Source organism: Suillus paluster (assembly GCF_016628075.1).
Source record: "Suillus paluster strain FC165 chromosome Unknown EDB91scaffold_19, whole genome shotgun sequence".
NCBI lineage: Eukaryota > Fungi > Basidiomycota > Agaricomycetes > Boletales > Suillaceae > Suillus > Suillus paluster.
Genome location: NW_024537579.1, coordinates 70,961 through 88,984, shown reverse-complemented (window position 1 = coordinate 88,984; position 18,024 = coordinate 70,961). Strand labels below are relative to the sequence as shown.

The 18,024-nt window shown below is 48.9% G+C and overlaps 6 protein-coding genes across 6 annotated transcripts; 4 read left to right on the top strand and 2 right to left on the bottom strand.

The window, feature by feature from the left end:
• Window positions 1-2,575: 2,575 nt before the first annotated feature.
• On the bottom strand, window positions 2,576-5,181 carry EDB91DRAFT_1126073 (IgA peptidase M64-domain-containing protein). The gene is made up of 9 exons (XM_041318421.1): window positions 4,649-5,181; window positions 4,464-4,594; window positions 4,376-4,407; window positions 4,203-4,324; window positions 4,116-4,136; window positions 4,039-4,057; window positions 3,452-3,982; window positions 3,358-3,396; window positions 2,576-3,306 (listed from the first exon to the last, which is right to left on the bottom strand). Exons 1-9 carry the CDS (start codon window positions 5,148-5,150, stop codon window positions 2,862-2,864), a joined length of 1,842 nt encoding a protein of 613 aa, XP_041178263.1. The 5' UTR covers window positions 5,151-5,181; the 3' UTR covers window positions 2,576-2,861.
• Window positions 5,182-5,239: 58 nt separating this feature from the next.
• EDB91DRAFT_1126069 (thioredoxin-like protein) lies at window positions 5,240-6,629 on the top strand. The gene is made up of 5 exons (XM_041318420.1): window positions 5,240-5,296; window positions 5,345-5,698; window positions 5,753-5,955; window positions 6,012-6,355; window positions 6,441-6,629. The coding sequence occupies exons 1-4, from the start codon at window positions 5,265-5,267 to the stop codon at window positions 6,233-6,235; spliced, it is 813 nt and encodes a 270-aa protein (XP_041178262.1). The 5' UTR covers window positions 5,240-5,264; the 3' UTR covers window positions 6,236-6,355; window positions 6,441-6,629.
• Window positions 6,630-7,065: 436 nt separating this feature from the next.
• On the top strand, window positions 7,066-8,528 carry EDB91DRAFT_232076 (ribosomal protein L1p/L10e family-domain-containing protein). The gene is made up of 4 exons (XM_041326544.1): window positions 7,066-7,319; window positions 7,368-7,634; window positions 7,688-7,786; window positions 7,844-8,528. The coding sequence occupies exons 1-4, from the start codon at window positions 7,120-7,122 to the stop codon at window positions 8,328-8,330; spliced, it is 1,053 nt and encodes a 350-aa protein (XP_041178261.1). The 5' UTR covers window positions 7,066-7,119; the 3' UTR covers window positions 8,331-8,528.
• A 94-nt stretch (window positions 8,529-8,622) lies between these two features.
• EDB91DRAFT_1247277 (ectomycorrhiza-regulated esterase) lies at window positions 8,623-9,848 on the top strand (the record flags this gene model as incomplete). The annotated part of the gene is made up of 8 exons (XM_041322791.1): window positions 8,623-8,742; window positions 8,804-8,823; window positions 8,872-8,943; window positions 8,993-9,218; window positions 9,264-9,284; window positions 9,334-9,548; window positions 9,600-9,696; window positions 9,744-9,848. The coding sequence occupies 8 exons, from the start codon at window positions 8,623-8,625 to the stop codon at window positions 9,846-9,848; spliced, it is 876 nt and encodes a 291-aa protein (XP_041178260.1).
• A 2,572-nt stretch (window positions 9,849-12,420) lies between these two features.
• Window positions 12,421-13,951, bottom strand: EDB91DRAFT_1051496 (quinone oxidoreductase putative; the record flags this gene model as incomplete). Its single annotated transcript, XM_041313612.1, has 9 exons — window positions 12,421-12,448; window positions 12,501-12,559; window positions 12,621-12,690; window positions 12,750-12,861; window positions 12,920-13,158; window positions 13,241-13,355; window positions 13,423-13,528; window positions 13,600-13,773; window positions 13,841-13,951. The coding sequence occupies 9 exons, from the start codon at window positions 13,949-13,951 to the stop codon at window positions 12,421-12,423; spliced, it is 1,014 nt and encodes a 337-aa protein (XP_041178259.1).
• Window positions 13,952-15,202: 1,251 nt separating this feature from the next.
• Window positions 15,203-18,024, top strand: EDB91DRAFT_1346285 (uncharacterized protein; the record flags this gene model as incomplete). Its single annotated transcript, XM_041325885.1, has 3 exons — window positions 15,203-15,242; window positions 15,290-15,491; window positions 15,543-18,024. The coding sequence occupies 3 exons, from the start codon at window positions 15,203-15,205 to the stop codon at window positions 18,022-18,024; spliced, it is 2,724 nt and encodes a 907-aa protein (XP_041178258.1).

Genomic DNA, 18,024 nt, shown 5'->3' with positions numbered 1-18,024 from the left:
ATGCTCGTACGATACAACTCGTATCTTTATAGTAAGTTAGCGTAGAGATTGGAATAAGTATTAGCGTAACTTAGCAAATGACACTTTGCAATATAGGAGCTTCGGTCCGACGCCACAGCGTCGTCCTCTCATACCCCTTGGTTGTGCTCGTAACTCATTACTCGTCTGTCACTTCTGACGTCTCACCCGATGTCTCCGACGTTCCAGACTCCAACATGCTCTTGCTTCCGCGGCTTTACTCAGTGTTGTGTCTGCACAGCCATAAATTGCGACGCCAATACCTGTCGTTGTCATGATTCGCGAAGAGACCGAGATGAGCTGATCAGCACTCGGGAAGAAGCTCAACCTGAAGGAGCTGAGGTTGGCTGTTTGCAGTATACGCTCTAGTGTCCTCGAGTGCAACTATCTTCCTGTCTGGACAGGAATCACAGGATATCGTTTCCAAAGGAGATCTGCAGCCAATTTTCCCCGTAGGATGTCCCTAGCCAGTCTTCCCCATTGTGGGTCTGCAGTCAGTCTTGCCTACCCTGGGTCTCCAACCAGTCTTTCACCCCTTCAGTCTGCAGCCAAGCACACTCGTCCAGGTTTTTTAGCCAGAACTGTAGCTCTGGACTGCGAAGGAAAAACGGGTTAAGTTCTGGGGATCGTGGGACATAGCTGGGTTGTGCCTCGTCAATGCTGAGAACGCATCCATGAGGGCCATGCCTTCTGGAATCTCGCGCACCACCAAGTGGAGAGAGGAAAGAGCGATTAGGGAATGCGGAGATGTGATATATTCTACTTGACTGAGGCTGCAGTTGGAGCAGTGGGAAACATAGTCACAAACGGACGAGTGATAGATATTCACGGGGAGACTGCTATCGATAGAAACGTCAATGACAGACGCACCAGTACTGTCCCCAAGTCCCTTCCCTGACCAGGGCCAAGAAGTTCCGATATTTGTGAGATCGGTAGAGGGTCTGTAAGGGCAACAACAACGGACAAGTGTAGGTATACCAGCGTTGGGTCAGTGCATGTGGAGAGGATACAGTCGTATAGCTTGTACACCTCTGTTCCTGGAAGCAGTTCACTCGTTAGTTCGAGCATGAGTTATAGCCGGTCACGGGGATCGTTGTGTCGATCATCGATGAACTTCATCATTACAGACGCCACGAGGAAACGTCTTCCCGCTCGGCTCGCCAGGCGCGCGAGTTCACGCTCCGTTGGCTGCGGGAAAGCGGAACAGCGACTTCGCAGCTTTCTGAAGGAATGCTCCAAGGAAAGATAGATGTCTTCGTCGACATCTGCGCCATCTAGTGAGATGGTGGCAGCAACACCCTGCCCAAAAATCTTCACTGATATCTCGCACACAAGCGGGCGTACATCTTCGTTCTGCATGGCGTCACGAATATGCGGTTCCGAGCGACTTGTCACCAGAATGTGGGTCACGGGCAGTGCAGGATCGTCAAGAGGTTGGGCGAGGAGAAGATGAGTTCAGCAAGCTCGCTTTCGGATTTGTCGAGAGATTCAAATGTGGATTGATCGAGAGTTTCTGGTGTGCATTCATCATTCCAAACATTTCGGATGGGGTTGGTGTTCACGAGAGTCATGTTCAGCTCCCTTAACAGCGACCTGGGACAACTTCTCCCAAGTTCCTTCGGACATATCCAAGAACTGTTGATGAGGTCAGAGAACGAGAGCGGGGAAACGAAATGGGTGTACTGACATCGATTCCTTAACGAGGGGTGGTGATAAATCGTGACACAGAATGTGAAATGGGGTAGAATAACTCCACGAAGTACTAATCAAGTATTAGGACAGTGTCATTAGAAATCATAAGAGCGACGGTCACCTCGCGACGTACGATGACGCTAATGCAAGGATCAAATCCTAAACTTCCCTTGAAAGCGGGTGCCGAAGTTGTGAAACGATGTTTTGGTTTAAGTCTGTGGAACGGTGATGAGCTGGGCAACGAAACAATCAAACAACTCTGCCACTTACTGTGGAGTGATTGGAGTTGTAAGGTGTAAGAGCTACTCGAGATGGAATAGGCGGATGTTAGTTCCAGTGTTGTGGAAAGCTCGCGAATAATGGTAAAAAGCAGTTGAAAAACGACTGGGCACTCGTCTGCTTGCAGGGCACGGCACTGCCGCAGTGTGGCTTGCCCAGCGCCAAGCCAGAAGCCGTTGGTGTTTCTTAGTTGCAAATTCGAGTGGGATGTAGTCCATTAGGCCGACCGGGTCCCTCATAGCCAGAAGGAACTAATGGCCGATGGCGCGCGAGATGAATCATGTTGCAGCATCATTTGTCCCAGCCTGCCACCCACCTCCGAGAGTCGACATAGTTTCGGGGCTCTGAAAGGCTCCACGAATTCTCACTGTTAAGAAAATGACAGGGATCCTGGAGATTGAGAATGCGGGGATATATAGCGCTCGCAAAGCAACCTGCGTGCTTTCCTGGTGAGTTGGTGGTGAGACTTCCAGTAGACCATGCTTCGGAACCCAGCTGAAAGCTGAGGTGATATTCATATGAATCATATCGTTTCTTGCACCTTTTCTCTGCATCATTGATGTAATGTTACAAAATCAATAGTTACATAAAATCGTAAACTGGTTCTCAACTTGTATTCAACAAGTCGGCGGTTACGATCCTAAAGGTCCTAAAAGATGACCGCCGTCGCTAGCAGCGTTAAGTGCCCTCACAGTAAAGAAGTCCTTCTTCGAAGATGGGGTGCAGGAGAAAGGAAGACAGAATAAATATCTTAGAAATGTCTTCACATCGGTTGGCGAATGACATCGACATGACTGTGTAAGTAAAGATAGATAGACATCTTAATTTCGCAGCATCTTTCCCTTCCATACATCATACCAGTGATATTATCATTATGCATCGCAACTCAAGGGCAAGTCCGACTCGGTAACAGTGAACGACCTGCTAGCTCCAAGCAGTCCATCCTTGTCTACGCGCACTTCTTCCGTTGAGAAGTGAACATCCACACGGTACGTCCCGACCTCATCCCTCACGTCTATGTGCGTCATGTTCGCGAACTGTGGAAGGACTTCCCCGTCCTTCGACCATGTGATGCTGTAGCTTTCCTCACTAGAAACAGGAGTTTCTCTGAATTCAGCAAGCGGAACCAGATCGATTTCGAAGGTTCTGTGATCATGTCCGCACGTTGGCCTGAAGTCATCGATGAGATCGACGCGTTTGAGCAACGATAGCCAAAGGCCCTCCAAGCACACTTTGCAGAAGTTGGGCTTGGTGACGCTGCGCATGAGGCAATCGTCGTGTGTCGGCCGATAAGACGTTTCATTATCGATACTGAATCTGCACACCAGTCAACGGCCTAAAACACTCTTGACATAGGTGTCCACTCACGTCGGGAACATGCTATAGTGACCGGGTGTCATGTTAAATCTGTCCTTGGCGTTAGATCCCCCAGATAAAACAGACGGTAAAAACCATGACGCACTCAGCTTCTGTCCCGTATTCCAGAACTTCTACGCTGCATAGCTGCGCATTTCCTTCAAGAGCGCCGTTCTTCAGGACAAATGAGATTTCATGTGAACCAGCGCTCAATGACGTATTCTCGTAAACATCATAGTGCCATCTATCGACGCCGATATCTTTCCTTGGCGCCCATCGTAAATCAACCCCGTCGAATAAGATAGTCAAGTCATCTCGATCTGGGAGGCCAGATAGCGAGAACTTTATTAGATGACGCGCATAATTTCCTGATGACAGGAAAGAAATCGACCATGGTTGAGTTGTATTCAGCAGTGTCCATGGATACGCTTGCATCGGCATCACGGACCGTTCTGCGCGGAACATGCTGGCGTCATCTTCAAGCCAGTGGGTCCACGTCACGGCTGAGAGATCGTGGCCAGCGTTGACGCCGAAATAAGCAAATCCTCCGTCATATTCTTCGCCTACGTCGATGATGGAGTGTCCAATCTCATGTCTAAGGACCAATGCTCCGTTCGCGAGAGAGGCGGTTGTTGTCCTTCACCCTTTGTTAGCATTTTGAAGACACAATATTAACGCGGGTTGCAAACATACGTATACTCCCCGCCAATTCCTGGACATAAAAAAGTAGTCAGTGTGATACAGTGTTCAAGAGACGCTGGATGACATACCGCCATACAATGGATCGTTGCCTTTTTTGAGGAGGTCAAAAAATAGCTGCAGCATATATCGCCGATCAAAATTCCAAAAACACTCACCGAGGATAATAGCGTAGTTGCATTTATTTCCGAGAGACGCGCAGGCCATTAGAGCAACATCGGAGTTATTAGCGTACAGGCCTCTCAATTCCGTGCCATCACGGTACAACCCAAAGGGAGTCCTAGGCCAGAATGTTTATGAAGTAAATGATCATGATTATCATGATAAGCACCTCTTAGCTTTCCCATCAACACCAACGCCGCTCTAGAGGACCGATGAGTTAGCCTAGAGCCTCGTAGTAAATTTGGGGGAGCAATAACCTCTTGACTGGGTGAGAATACGGCCCAAAAGTTCAACAGAGGCTTGACAGTAGCGAACGTCTGATTTGCTGACAAGTCGGTGACCAGACGCATTGCGTCCTCGAGAAACTGGTCTCTTTCACGCATTGTGTCTGTATATTGCGGACTAAGAATGTGACATACAGAAAGATCAGATGCAAACGTACACCCGTCGGAGAAGAAAGCAAGATCAATACGATTGTCTGACGGCCCAGATTGCAAAAGACCGACGACTTCTAGCGGTGGGACGGGGGCATCTAATGTACCATACAATATGCCTTGATCTCCAAACGTCACTTGCGTCTCGAAGCCATTGCGTACACTTTGTCCAATAAACGATAAGTCATTTGAACACTCAAGCTGCGCGTGAAGCCCTAATTCGTTGGTGCTGTATGATAGAAAGTGTATTATCTCCTCGTTGCCAAGTGATCCAACAGATGGTACAGTATTCTGTTGCCTAATGACGTGCCCCGATGTCACAGTCACTGGCAGGAGACTCTTGTGCAACTGTGTCTCGCCGAAAGTCACGATGTCACATGAACTAGCGTTTGGTTGCCGTCGAAGAGTGAGTTGGTACGGTCGGGAGTTCCAGCGTGCACCAGCACCGGCTACGAGGGAAGATGCAAAAACAGTAGTTGCCAGCAGCGTCTTCAAAGCTTCATGCCTCATTGAACCGTGGTCGTGGTGATCAAGTTCAGAAGTCAGTCTTCCTGTGTTCACGTGACCAAGCGCCGCATCACTGAAGTCTGACGCGCAGCGCAACTCACGCTATCCCTCTCCACCATGGCCGTTAATCCGAACGAAGATACGGAATTGTGAGCACATATTCTTTACTTCATACAACTACCTATATACGTGCCCAGCAACGATGCCCTCCGCAAGTACGGCATCATCCCTCCCAAGGAAACCACTCCCCCTACCCCTTCACCTCCGAGTTCTCCAAAGCTACAAGACGTACTCGACGATCTTACTCCAGAAGAGCTCAGAGAACTTGGTGAAGAGGTCACGGATGATGACCTTGAGCGCAGTGTCGATTCATACCGGAGGCAACGATTAGCTGAGGACCGACTGCAGCAGAAACGCGCTCGCTTTGGGAGAGTCTATCCCATCGGACGCGATGATTATACCAGGGAAGTCACCGAGGCTAGTAAGATAAACGAAGAGGGCGATGAAGAAGAGAAAGGCACGGGCGTGATCTGCTTCTTGTACAAAGATGGGTCAGTTCTCCTCTGCTTCTAGCACCTCGGATACTCATTCGAATAAACGACCAGAATTCCTCGGAGCGACAGAACTTCTGAACATATACAAAATCTAGCAAGTCGATATCCACATTCAAAGTTCGTGTCAATCGTGGGCAACAAATGCATCGCAGACCTCCCAGATTCTCGAATTCCTATGTTGATTATATACCGCAAGGGGGAAATACGGAATCAACTTATTGCATGGGGCGCAGATCGTGAAAGGCAGCTTGAAGGCAAGCCCAGGGAATCCTGTGATGCCGTCGGATGTTCATTTCTGGAATTATTGCAGAACTCGAGGCACTTCTGATCTTATTTGGCGTCTTAGAGCCTCCCCTGCGTGGGCCACTCGGCGAGCAACGAGCGCACGATGGCGACGACTCTGAGCAAGAGGACGATGATCCATATTCTCGCATGCGGTCTGCTGCCACGAGTACGAATGCTCGGGCACCGAAAAATATACGGGGACAAACGAAGAAAGACGACTCGGACTCGGAATTTGAATTTGACATGTAGTGTAATGTTATGATGACAAGGTCGGGAGTTCCACCGTACACTAGCTACGAGGTCAGATGCGACGGCACCAGTAGCCAGCAAGGTCTTCATCCTCATTGACTTCGGTGAATTACTTTCATTGTGAGTCCATGCCAAACAAAACGACTCCCAACTCAGACTCAGAAGAACCCCTCTTTTATTCGACACGACTCACAAATACAACAAGTATACAACTCACAATTCCTTGCGTCCTCCTGCCTACTTTTCATGCCGCTGACTTTCTTGTTCCACCGTCTTTTAGAAGCCGAACCTATCCCAATGGCTTGCGTGGCCGTTGCCAGGGCTTGCGCCATTGTCTCCTCTTCTGAGTAATACATCTTTCCATCGTCGTTGCTTTCCCTCACATCCGAGGCACCTCCACGCCGTCAGTACATACTAGCTTCATATAAGCTGCCATAAGTCATACTTAGAACTCGATGATAAAGCATCCCTAGATGGATCACAGTATTGCCCTGGGCCACCTGTTTCCATTCTTCCGTTGAGCACTGCAGAACCGGTGCCGCGCGCTGCGCATGCATGCGGGGTGCCTCTCGCCCTTCTTGTTCCGCTGACAAACGGTCATTGCCCGTTCAAAGACGCAGCAAACTCGCATTACTCATCAGGAACGCCTCCTTGGGGTAAATTTGCTAGCTCGAATAGAGTAGTCAGCATCGCGGCGTCGATGTAATGGCACATTTTGGGGGATTGATTCCAGATGATCGATGAAGCAGTTGAAGTCAAACTTGAGTCGAAATTTGGTCGACGAAATACAACCCTTTATATAAGGGAGATGCCGGCGGCACGGAAGCAATCATCGTCAGATCGAAAAAACTGCCAGATTGCAACTTTCCAAACACACAAACTCCATGGCGAAAACCGAGTTAATCGACTCGCATGTTTCTGTCAAGCAATGTACAAAAGCTGTACATGCGCTGCACGCATATGCATCACAAAAACAGAAGGAGCAGGAGGAAAACGATCTTCTACCATCCAACGAGTTATATGTGTGGCTGCAAATCACAGTGAAGCGGATGCACCCCGAGCACAAGATCAAACCATTCAAAATGTAAGCTTTGCTTCTCCTAGATGGATCTGAAATTGTGACATCTTCAAGCCCACTCAAGCATCCCCTCGTCGATCCACGGGTTTCGCCTGTCTGTCTAATCACCAAAGACCCGCAACGAGAGTACAAAGACCTCCTCGAGTCACATAACATCAAATTTATATCAAGAGTTGTCGGCATCACAAAACTCAAGGGGAAATTCAAGTCCTATGAAGCCAGGCGAATGTTACTGAAAGAGAACGGAATGTTCTTGGCAGATGACCGTGTAATACCTCTATTGCCGGGCTTATTAGGAAAGAAGTGGTTTGATGCAAAAAAGTAAGATTCTTTAAACTAACTCTATCGCTAGCATTTCTGAATTTACCTTACAGACAGCCTATTCCGGTCTGCTTGACACGCAAAGACCTTAAGGGTGAATTAGAACGAGCCATCGAGTCAACTTACATGCATCAGAACAGAGGAACGTGCACGTATGTCTCTCTTTACCTGCCCTCTGAACGCAAGCTTGACACAACGCCGGTTGATAGGTCTGTCAAGATTGGACTACTGTCACACTCGCCAGAAAAAATCCTCGACAACCTCAAAATATCTCTCCCTGCTGTCGTGAAAAATATCAAGGGCAACTGGGACAACGTTCAGAGTCTTCAAATCAAGACAAATTCGAGTATCAGTTTACCGATATGGACATGCGAACTCGGAGATGCAAATGGTGGTCGCTGGGATGGTATGGTCAAATCTGAGGATGCACCTGTAGAGAGTGGGTCTGATGGAGACTCCGATTCCAATGAAATGGATTCGGAGGAACATGTGCCAGAAGTGCCAGCGAGCAAGGGCAAAAGCAAGAGCGCGGGGAAACCCTTGAATGAGAATTTCGAGACGTCGGTTACGCCGAAGGAGGTGAAACAAAAACGGAGCGCCGAAGGAGGAGAGAAGAAGAAAGCGAAGATCGTGAAAGGTGGCCCAGCGAAGAGTGCGAAGGGAGCTCTCATTGGCAAAAAGCCAGGTCGACCATGATTCGCTCCTGCATGTCGTTGCGCAGATAGTTATGTATTGCTGGTGTTTCGCGATTGGTTGTTCAGGTGCTGCAATGCTCCGAGATTTTGCCAATAGGCATACTGCCAGTTACCGAAACGCCGTCGTGTATTCTTTCTCAATAGGTATCTATGTGACTTGCAATAGCGTTTTAGCGGCTCTGTGGGGGTGAATATTACCTTCCTTTCTGGTCATCTCGTTCCGACCGGTACAGAGCTCCGGTACAGTTTTGCCGATGGGCCTGTCACACCCTACCTTTTCTCTTGCATCCACAATGGCCACCAGGAAGTCAACAAAACTTCGTATACCGCATCCTCAGGAAGACTGCGAGCTTGTTGGGATACTGGAACAGCTAACGCCTGAAGAGCCCACGCAAGGCAGAAAGATTGCCCTGGTATGATGCTGATCGTCATTCCGACCTTAACAAAATTGCTTGACACATTGTATCCTGTTAGATTCTCCATGGCACCATGGGGTACGTTCCTGCTACTTCCGTTCATTTCCTGTTCTCATCTCACTTCAGGCATAAAGACTACTTGTTCCAAAAGCGTCTTGCACTACATTTTCCGATGGACTCATTCAGATTTGATTTCCGGTCCGTCTACCCCTCGTCTTGGCTGTCAACTCCAATTCATATAGAGCAGCGGAAATCACGAAAGTGGGGGCCAACGGACACAAGGCGGATTTGCGAGAGACGTCGAGGACCTCGTGACGGTCGTTTCTTACCTCCGCAATGCATATGGGTATGAGATTGATGTAGTGGTGGGCCATTCTCGTGGTTCTGTAGTCGGGATGCATTGGCTATGCACGTCTGAAGAAGGCCAACGTGCTCATGCTATGATCAATGTGTCAGGTCGTTACCGAATGCATGTGAGAGAAATAGCCTCCTGCGCGCCAGAGAATGACTGAAAATAGCGCATGATTAGCGAATTTACGGTAGGCTTAGGGTTCTCGAATTTCTAGCGGGTCGGTCATCTTATCCTAGTTTCTAGACAACGCCGAGACCTACAAAGAGCAATGGGATACTAAAGGTTACTTCGAGCGGTCTTACACAGTTGCTCGACAAGCAGTTGTGGAAAGGATCTACCCACACGATCTAAAGGAGTTCTCTCAGTGGAATACAGAAATCGTTTGGGACAACTTTCCCGCCCATATCGATGTTCTAACATTGCACGGTCTCGTCGATAAGACAGTTCCTGTGTAAGTGTTCGCGAACCAATAGGGTGACATAAAAAAATAACATTACCTCAGATATGACGCGATTATTTACTCTCGAGCACTTGGTGCAAGAACCCCTGGAACCCATAGCCTCCATTTAAGTGAGGAGGCTGATCACAATTTTACAAATGTGAATCTCGGTTCTTATCGTCGTAGCTTCGCTAACAATACATTCAGCGCCAAGACGAGGTTGTAAACTGTATCCTGGAGTGGTGGGATGCTCTTAACCAGGGACGCTTGAAAACAGGCATATGGATGACAGGCGTACGTGGCAAACTGTAATTGCGAGCATCTAGCCCTTGGGAAAGATAATAGAATATACCCTTTTTTCCTGACACTAAGGAGTAGATTCAGTGAGTCCATTGCCCTTGGCTGCCCACGTCTGTCCCTATTGGACCATCTTGTGAATTTATGGGCGCAATAGGCTCTTACCCTTGATGTTCTTGCCCATTGGTTCATTTGCAATGAAGCATTTTAGTCTCGTTTTTCACAGCACGGAATATCAACGACTGTGCAATTTAATATACAGTGTAATTCCCTGCGAGCAAGTTCAAATACAATGGCAAGTTCAAACCAAGTTCAAACACAATAACGCATCATTGATCTTCCCGTGTGGGCCTGTCTCCACGCTCAGCACTGCATACAAGTCGGATGCGCACTGCGCACTGTAACACTTTAGCCAAACTTGATTCAGGCCATTGATGATCCCTAAAGAGTACAGGTTGTTGATCGGCATTCGGCAATCACGCTTGCTACCATGTATCATATTGTAGCCATCCATCATGGTGTTTCTCGGGCAGGATGGCAATCCAGGCCGGGCCTCCTCTCCGTTGATGCTACCAAATCAGCTAGGACAAATTCCTGCTTTCTTTCGCCAGGCCTAGCCACGCACCCCATGCACCAGTATTGACCCACGTTCGCCACTGCAGTGTAATGTCCCGCTGGGCACAATCAGATTAACCGCGGTAATTACTAGTAGCTACTGTAACCGAATAGCAAATCAAAGCCAAATAGATACATAGTAATAGGATCTTGTGGTGAATCAAAGCGTGGTCCGTATGATACATCCATTCGGCCTGGACTGAATGATCTTCCCCCTCCTATTCCTTCCCTGCAAATCCTCTCTTGCACATATTAAATTATGATTATGTGGCAACACGTTCCAGCGCATGCGTGTGCGGAGTCTGAAAGTTGCCGCGTATTATGATGGTGTTATGGTTATGAGGTTGTCGAAAAAGGGGAGCGTGCTCGGAGAGCGATTGGTATGGGACGATAGATGCCATGAGGCGTCATGTGAAGTTGGGTGCTTAGGCAACAAAGTGTCCCGCAGTATATCAGAAAAACACTGGTACGACTGTGCTAGCGCCAGCACGGATCGTGGTGCGCTGCGACGAGTATTGTGATGACTGCGCGTGTGATTGACCACGCGAGTCCGAATGGTTCGAAGGTGGTTGCGAGCTGGAATTGCTCGAGTAAGACTTCGACGAAGCATAAGCAGCTTGTGAGCTATTAGAGGTGTTGTATTGGCTGCTCATGACGCGTGATGTTATTTGACTCGAAAGAGTTCTGGTAGGCTGCTGGAGTGGTAGTAGGAATGCTTTTGTGAATAGCTCTGGTAGCATAGCAGGCTCTTTATAGGTAGCAGGTTCATCGCCTCCTGCTGTATTGAATTAAGAAAGGTTTCAAGATCTGGCTGCCGGGACCGACACAGGCCCGATGGAGAATAATGGAAGGGGTACTCTCACGGATACGCAATGGCTTGGGAAGGCACATCAAGCTTGTTCGCAAGCTCATTGGCGCTCATGTAAGGGTAGAGTTTTACCAACGCAGGAAAATCCCAATAAGCTAACGAGGTAGCACAGGCTGCCACTCGTTCCTCGCAACAGATCCGCTGTGTACGTAGACCGGCGTTTGCCGCCCCGCTCTCACACGCTACTTACCTCCGATGCTGTACCTCCGGTGTCTCTCAGATCAGGATGAGTCAGTACTTGACTTCTGACCCCCATTCTGGCGAATATGTCTAAAGGATGCGCGCTTTTATTGGGAATCCTTCTCTTCTCCAGCACTTGTCGGATCCTCGTGGTGCAACACGGCTTACTTTTTTTCCCCACAGCACTTGGCACATGAGGCTGTGGAGGTATACTTATGATTACCGTGGTGTTTGACTTCATCACAAGGGATTCGTCATCCGCGTATGTCAGATTCCAGTCATCCAGTGGCAAATCCAGTGGGATGTCTGATGTGACTAACGTTCCCCTTCTAGGCACGTTCTTTCTTCTGAAATGTGACCTGAAGCGCAGTTGTCTGGCCAAATCTGTGCCTGATACTTTGACTGAGTGGTATCATACATTGAGTCATGGGTGACCACTGAATATACCCTTCTTTGAATCTCGCTCAAATTCTGAACCACCTTGGCGACGAAACACAACTCGACACCGAGGTCCCGAGGATCCCCCGTCTTATGGCAATAGCAATGAAAAGGCAGCAAAATAAATGTTACAAGTAAGGGCACTCGTTCTATACTTACTGAGATTTGACCCTTGAAGAGCCAGATTCTGGGGAGCCAGCGCAGTATTCCTGTCATTGAGTTGATTTTGGGAAATTTGCATATCAGTGACCCTCGTATTGTTTATGGTAAGCGGAAGTTGAGCATCTTGAGTTAAAAACTGCTCCATCCACAGCACCTTCATGTTTAGTCAATAAATCCGACGGGCAGTAGCTATTGATTCCGTCGCGCGCTTATTGTCTTGTGGCCGTGGCAATTTTTTATCCATAAAAATAAGCGGTCAAATCTATGGAAGAAAGTTGGGGGATTCTTGATGGACTGCAATTTCGGCTGACACTGTTCGCGTTCTTACTGAATTTCAACAATGATCTTCCCGCTGATAATGAAGTCTCGGCCACCGCTTCTTCCTACGAAGACAGAATGCTCACCTATTCTTATTGTCAGCCATCTCATGATGAGCGCTCTGGATCTCTGTCCAAGGATATACCTGTGGAGTGGTATGTCCGTGTCTGACGGGATGAGAAGAGTACATAGAAGAATATACCCACTTTATGAATGTAAGTCCGTATCGGGCCACCTCCGTTAGCGCCAGTTAGCTTATCGACGAAATCGCGGAATCTTGAGCTATGATGAGCTAGTCTGGGAGGAAATCGTATCGGGCAACGTTTTGACAATACCTTGCGATGAGCTCGGTCTGGTACTCTGAACTACGCGAACGCAACGTAGAACCCTGAATGCGAAGACGCTTGTAAAGTATCTGGCCAAGGTTGACTGAGGGGACCTCGTTCCCTGCCAAACGTTTCAGTGACGAGTTTTCAGGCTTCTTGAAGGCAAAACAAATGCCTACCACTCAGAGTAGCCAACATTATCATCCGACCATCAATGGCGAGGGATTGGATGTTCTTTGCCCAATGACTTTGTCCAACAAAATCTATGACAATATCGACACCTCTTCCGTTGGTCGTTTTTCCGACTTCCGCGGCAAAGTCTTCGGTTCTGTAATTGACAGTATGTGTCGCCCCGTTAGGGATAGACCGGAGCCATTCTAGTTTTTCTGTGGTAGATGCCGTCGCAGTAACGGTTGCCCTGTGAACGCCGCGTGATACATATTCAGCAAGAACGCGCAGAAGGCACTGAAGACCGGGACGCTGAAGACCGGAACACTCACGCTCCTGATTCCCTTGCCATTTGGATAGCCGCCAAGCCTACACCAGAAGCGCCTGCATGAACGAGTACATGATCGCCCTTCTTGACTTCCCCGTACTTCACAAGAGCTTGATAGGCTAAGAATAGTCCCAGAGCAGTCAGAACCAAAAACAACCACTTACTTGGCTGGTCTGCCGTACTTACCTGTAATGTAGTTTTCTGGTATGCTAGCTGCCTCTACCCAAGATAAGTGACCGGGCTTCTTCAACAAGAGTCCTTCGTCGCAGTTTAGGAACTCCGCATAAGCCCCCTAGATGATACCCGTGACAATTTTAGTCAGTAAAGAACATACATACACTTTAACTTGACCAATTGACTAACGCCGCCCGCAAGACCAAAGACTTCATCACCAATAGCCCATCGCGTCACTCCTTCGCCGAGCTCAGTCACACGTCCAGAGAATTCCACACCAAGAATGGAGGATGCACCAGGGGGTACAGGATAACCGCCCTGTCGCTGTAAAAGGTCCATGCGATTGAGGCCAAATGCGACAATCTACCACGAGGATTCCATGCCGGACTCGATTGATTTATGTGGATCGATAAGATGGAGAGGCACGGACCTTTACCAAAACCTGTCCCTTCGTTGGGACTGGCTTATCTGTCTCCCCAAGATAGAGGTTCTCAATAGGACCTTGCCCGCCTTTGATCAACACAGCGCGCATTTTGGACATCTTCACGGTAGGGCTAGGTGTTATGGTTAGGACGATCGCTGTTCTATCTCTGAAGTGTGATTCGGTAGTCGTGACACAAATTCTATCAAAAGCTTGTGAGTATCGACATCCTGTAATACTGCTAGCGGCCCAATTTGGATTATCGACAGGCTAATTATAGGAGGTTTTGTATTCCACGAAAATTCAGCGACTATCCAACTGTTTCCGCAGATGTCGCAGGGAAGTCTGAGTTCAGAAGATGTCTGAAGGTCACCGCTCTCGAAGCAACGATATTTAGTCGGCGGTACGAGAGTGAAACTGAGATGGTCGATATGATTGCCTGATCGAAGGTGCGTGGCGAGCACCGTGAAATCCGTGAGAGTCAGATTTGAAACCGAAAAGCAGTCCCCGTCCTTCCCTGTTCTCAAATTCTTCTCGAACGCGCAGGATCATCGGCTAGACTGTCCCCCAATGTATAAATGCTCACCACTGGGGGATCACGAGGGGTGAACGAAGTAATACTCGGAAGAATAGGAATAGTATGCCGTAGGAGAACCTTCCTAGAGATACAGGTCTTGATCATTGTTTCAATATGGAATCAAGATGCTCATATGTTAGGAGTAGAAGGCTGTACTGTTCTGACAACAATCAGTTCTAGACATTCATTGAAGAAGGGAAAGTTCTCATGTCAATACGGGCCCACCATATCCGAGTACGCGGAAACGAATGAGGGACAGCTAGTCCTGCATGATCAACTTTAATCAACCTCATTATTAACCTCGACTTTGACCGCCAATATCGGTCGTACCGAGACAATGGTAAGACCACGCCTCAGTGCAAGAGCAAAACACCGGAGAATAAGTCAGCATGAGTATATCTTCGATTCTTGCGTGATTCAAGGATCAGGCTGCATGCATCATGGCCGAGTGCAACTAAACTCAAATTCTTGAGTTCAACCAAGACAACGCCTTGGCGCAAGAGCAACACATCAGTGAGTCAACAGAAGTTATCATGCTTGACTCAAGGGTGCCATATCATACATGTGGATCGCACGCAGATAAATTCCCTGGGACTAAGTTTTGGTCAGTAGTTGAACTAAAGTCACTGAATAAAATAATACCATCTCGCGACACCGTCGCATTGTCGTTATTAAAATATCGTAAATTTTAGCACCTACCAAGCTCGCTGTTACATACATTGAAGTTATCGTTCTCGATAAGTACTAGAATTTGTAGAGTGACTAGTACTAGAGGCTCGTTGACGGCGTAAGCAATGTCGGGGAGAACCGTGGTGCTCGGACGGAAGCGGCTGAGTAAGCACAGCGGGTGACCAAATATGCATCATTGATTTGACGACGAGCTCACACTCAGCAACTCACCGTTTCGCTTGTTCTTGACGTTACAAGTAGTTTGGAGGCGCAAAGGCCAATGGCTCAGTCTTACTTTTCCGCCCCAGCGCGGTCATCTTTACTTGCGAAGGAGCCTTTGCTTTCGAGTCACGGCGGTGAGAAACATTTGAAGGTGGAGGATGTCCAAGAAGCCTACATTGAGCAAAAGGATCGGTGCGTTTGGAAGATTTCCTTACTTTTTATGCAGTTCTGATGGTCAGGCAGTTTGGTTCTTGCCCTTGATTCTACCAAGTCTATTCTTGGAGAACTGCGTCAGTTCAACAAGGAGGAGTGGGTGGTGAGATATCCCACTCTTCACGAGCAACCCTCCGCAGAGCCTTCGTCAATATCAAAGGCAAAGCCCCGTCGCTCTCTTCGCCGTTCGCTTTCGTTCGCAGATGATCCAGACAACCAAACTGAGGTTCTTTACACTCCTGTACGAGAGGGCCTGACCCGGGCTGTCACCCTGGCGTCAATCGCTGACGCCCCAGAAGGTGCTGATGAAGGCACCAATCAGGGTGAGATGGACATGTGCGACGGAGAGAGGTTGATACCGTCGTCCAAGAACGGGGATTTCAACATTCTTCGTCTGGACCTTAAACTCGGCCCCCACGGCTCCGCCGTATCCCCTGCCGCTCTCGTATCACACCTCGAAAAGGGTTCCATTGCCAGTTTATTGGATGAGCGTATTGGTGCCTCTGTCAACCATATGGATAAGCTCCGCCTTCGCGTAGAAGATACTTCATCAAAGGTTCTTGTCACTGGCGACCTTAATTCTGGGAAGTCCACTTTTGTCAACGCCCTTCTCAGGCGTGAGGTGATGCCAATTGACCAGCAGCCCTGCACAACTGCCTTTTGCGAAGTGCATGATGCTGCTGAGAATGACGGCAAGGAGGAAGTTCATATTATCAAGGAAGGCGTGGTGTATAGCATCTCGGACGAGTCGACCTTCACGCGCGTTCAACTTGCCGATTTGGAGACGATTGTCTCAGACAACGAGGGTGTTCAGCCAGTCTTGAAGATTTACCTCGCCGACAGTCGGGCACCATCGGAATCATTACTCAATAATGGGGTTGTTGATATATCCCTTATTGATGCCCCCGGTCTTAACCGCGATAGCTTGAAGACAACCGCTCTCTTCGCTCGCCAAGAGGAGATCGACGTCGTTGTTTTTGTAGTTTCCGCGGAAAATCACTTCACCTTGTCCTCCAAGGAATTCCTATGGAACGCTAGCAACGAGAAGGCATACCTTTTCGTTGTCGTGAACAAGTTCGAGCAGATCAAAAACAAGGAGAAATGCAGGAGGTTAGTGTTGGAGCAAATCAAGCAGCTGAGCCCCAGGACGTACGAGGACGCTGAAGACCTTGTCCACTTCGTTGATTCCGCCGCTGCCCTTCGGCCATACACAGCCAATCCAGCATTCGACGACCTGGAATCTTCGCTTCGTTCGTTCGTTCTTGTCAAACGCTCCAAGTCTAAGCTCCAGCCCGTCTCAACATATCTCTCCAACCTCCTATCCGACGTTGATCTTTTGGTCGGGGCAAACGCTATCGTCGCCCAATCTGATCTTGACCGCGCCAAAGATGATTTGAAGCGTGTCAAGCCAGTTCTTGACAAGATGAAGGGTAGCCAAGATTTATTGGAAGAAAACCTGGAGTCTGTGGAGGAAATAGGCGCAGAGAAGACGAGTGCTAGAACAAAGGCCATCCTTTCCTCTGCCATTGAGCGCGTCGGGCAAGGCCAGCCTGGCGTGGATCATGCCACCATTTCCCTGCCAGCTTTCCCTGGATTCCTACGCATTTGGGATTATGCCAGAGATGTCAAGAAAGCTCTGTTGGTCAGCTTGGATGCGGCTGTGAAGCTCGCTGAGGATGAAGCGCGCGTCACTACTTCTGCAGGGGTGAAGAAGATCGGCGAGCTTGGCGATGCCAATCTTCCTGAAGGAGTCGAGAAGTCGCGTAGGGTATTCATGCCTGAGGCCATGTTCTCATTACGTGCAGGCAAGAAGGGAGTTCGCCGTCGTTCATCTTCAACAGCCACCGCCGTCGTGGCTGGAGGAGTCCACAATCTCGGCATTGGCTTCGCACAGCGCCAGGACATGCTTGACACTTCTGCCCTCGACATCTTTGACTTCCACCGACTCTGGCTTCACTTTGCCAGTGACAAGAAGGAAGTGGATGATGAAACCAGCCCTACCACTGCACTTAGCGTTGTCTCTGTTGGCGTCGGTGCGCTAACAATGGTTGGCGGGCAGACGTTCGGTGCCCGAGGCATCATCGATGGTATTGTACGCATTTCTGAGCTGTTCGGAAACGAAACCACTAGGAAGTGGGCGGCTCCTGTTCTGGGCGCTTTCGTGATCGGTGCAACTGCTTACTTCGTCCTTGAGCTACCCAACACAATCCCACGCACCGTCGGTCGTCGCATCCGTGCATCCCTGGTTGCCGTTGACGAGAACGCAACTGAGAACGAACTCTTCGTCAATGCCCATGCCGGCCGTGTTAGTAGGGAGACGCGCAAGGTTTTGCGTCTGGCGTCTTGGGATCTCAGGGAGCGCTTCAGATCTGCAATGGAAGAGAGATGCAAAGAGGTCAAGAACGCAGAAGATATGGAGAGGAAGGCCAAGAGAGCACTCGAGTACTTCCAGGAGGTGGAGACAAAGACAGGTTTGATTAGAGGCGATGCTGGCTTGGTCAGTTCGTTGTAA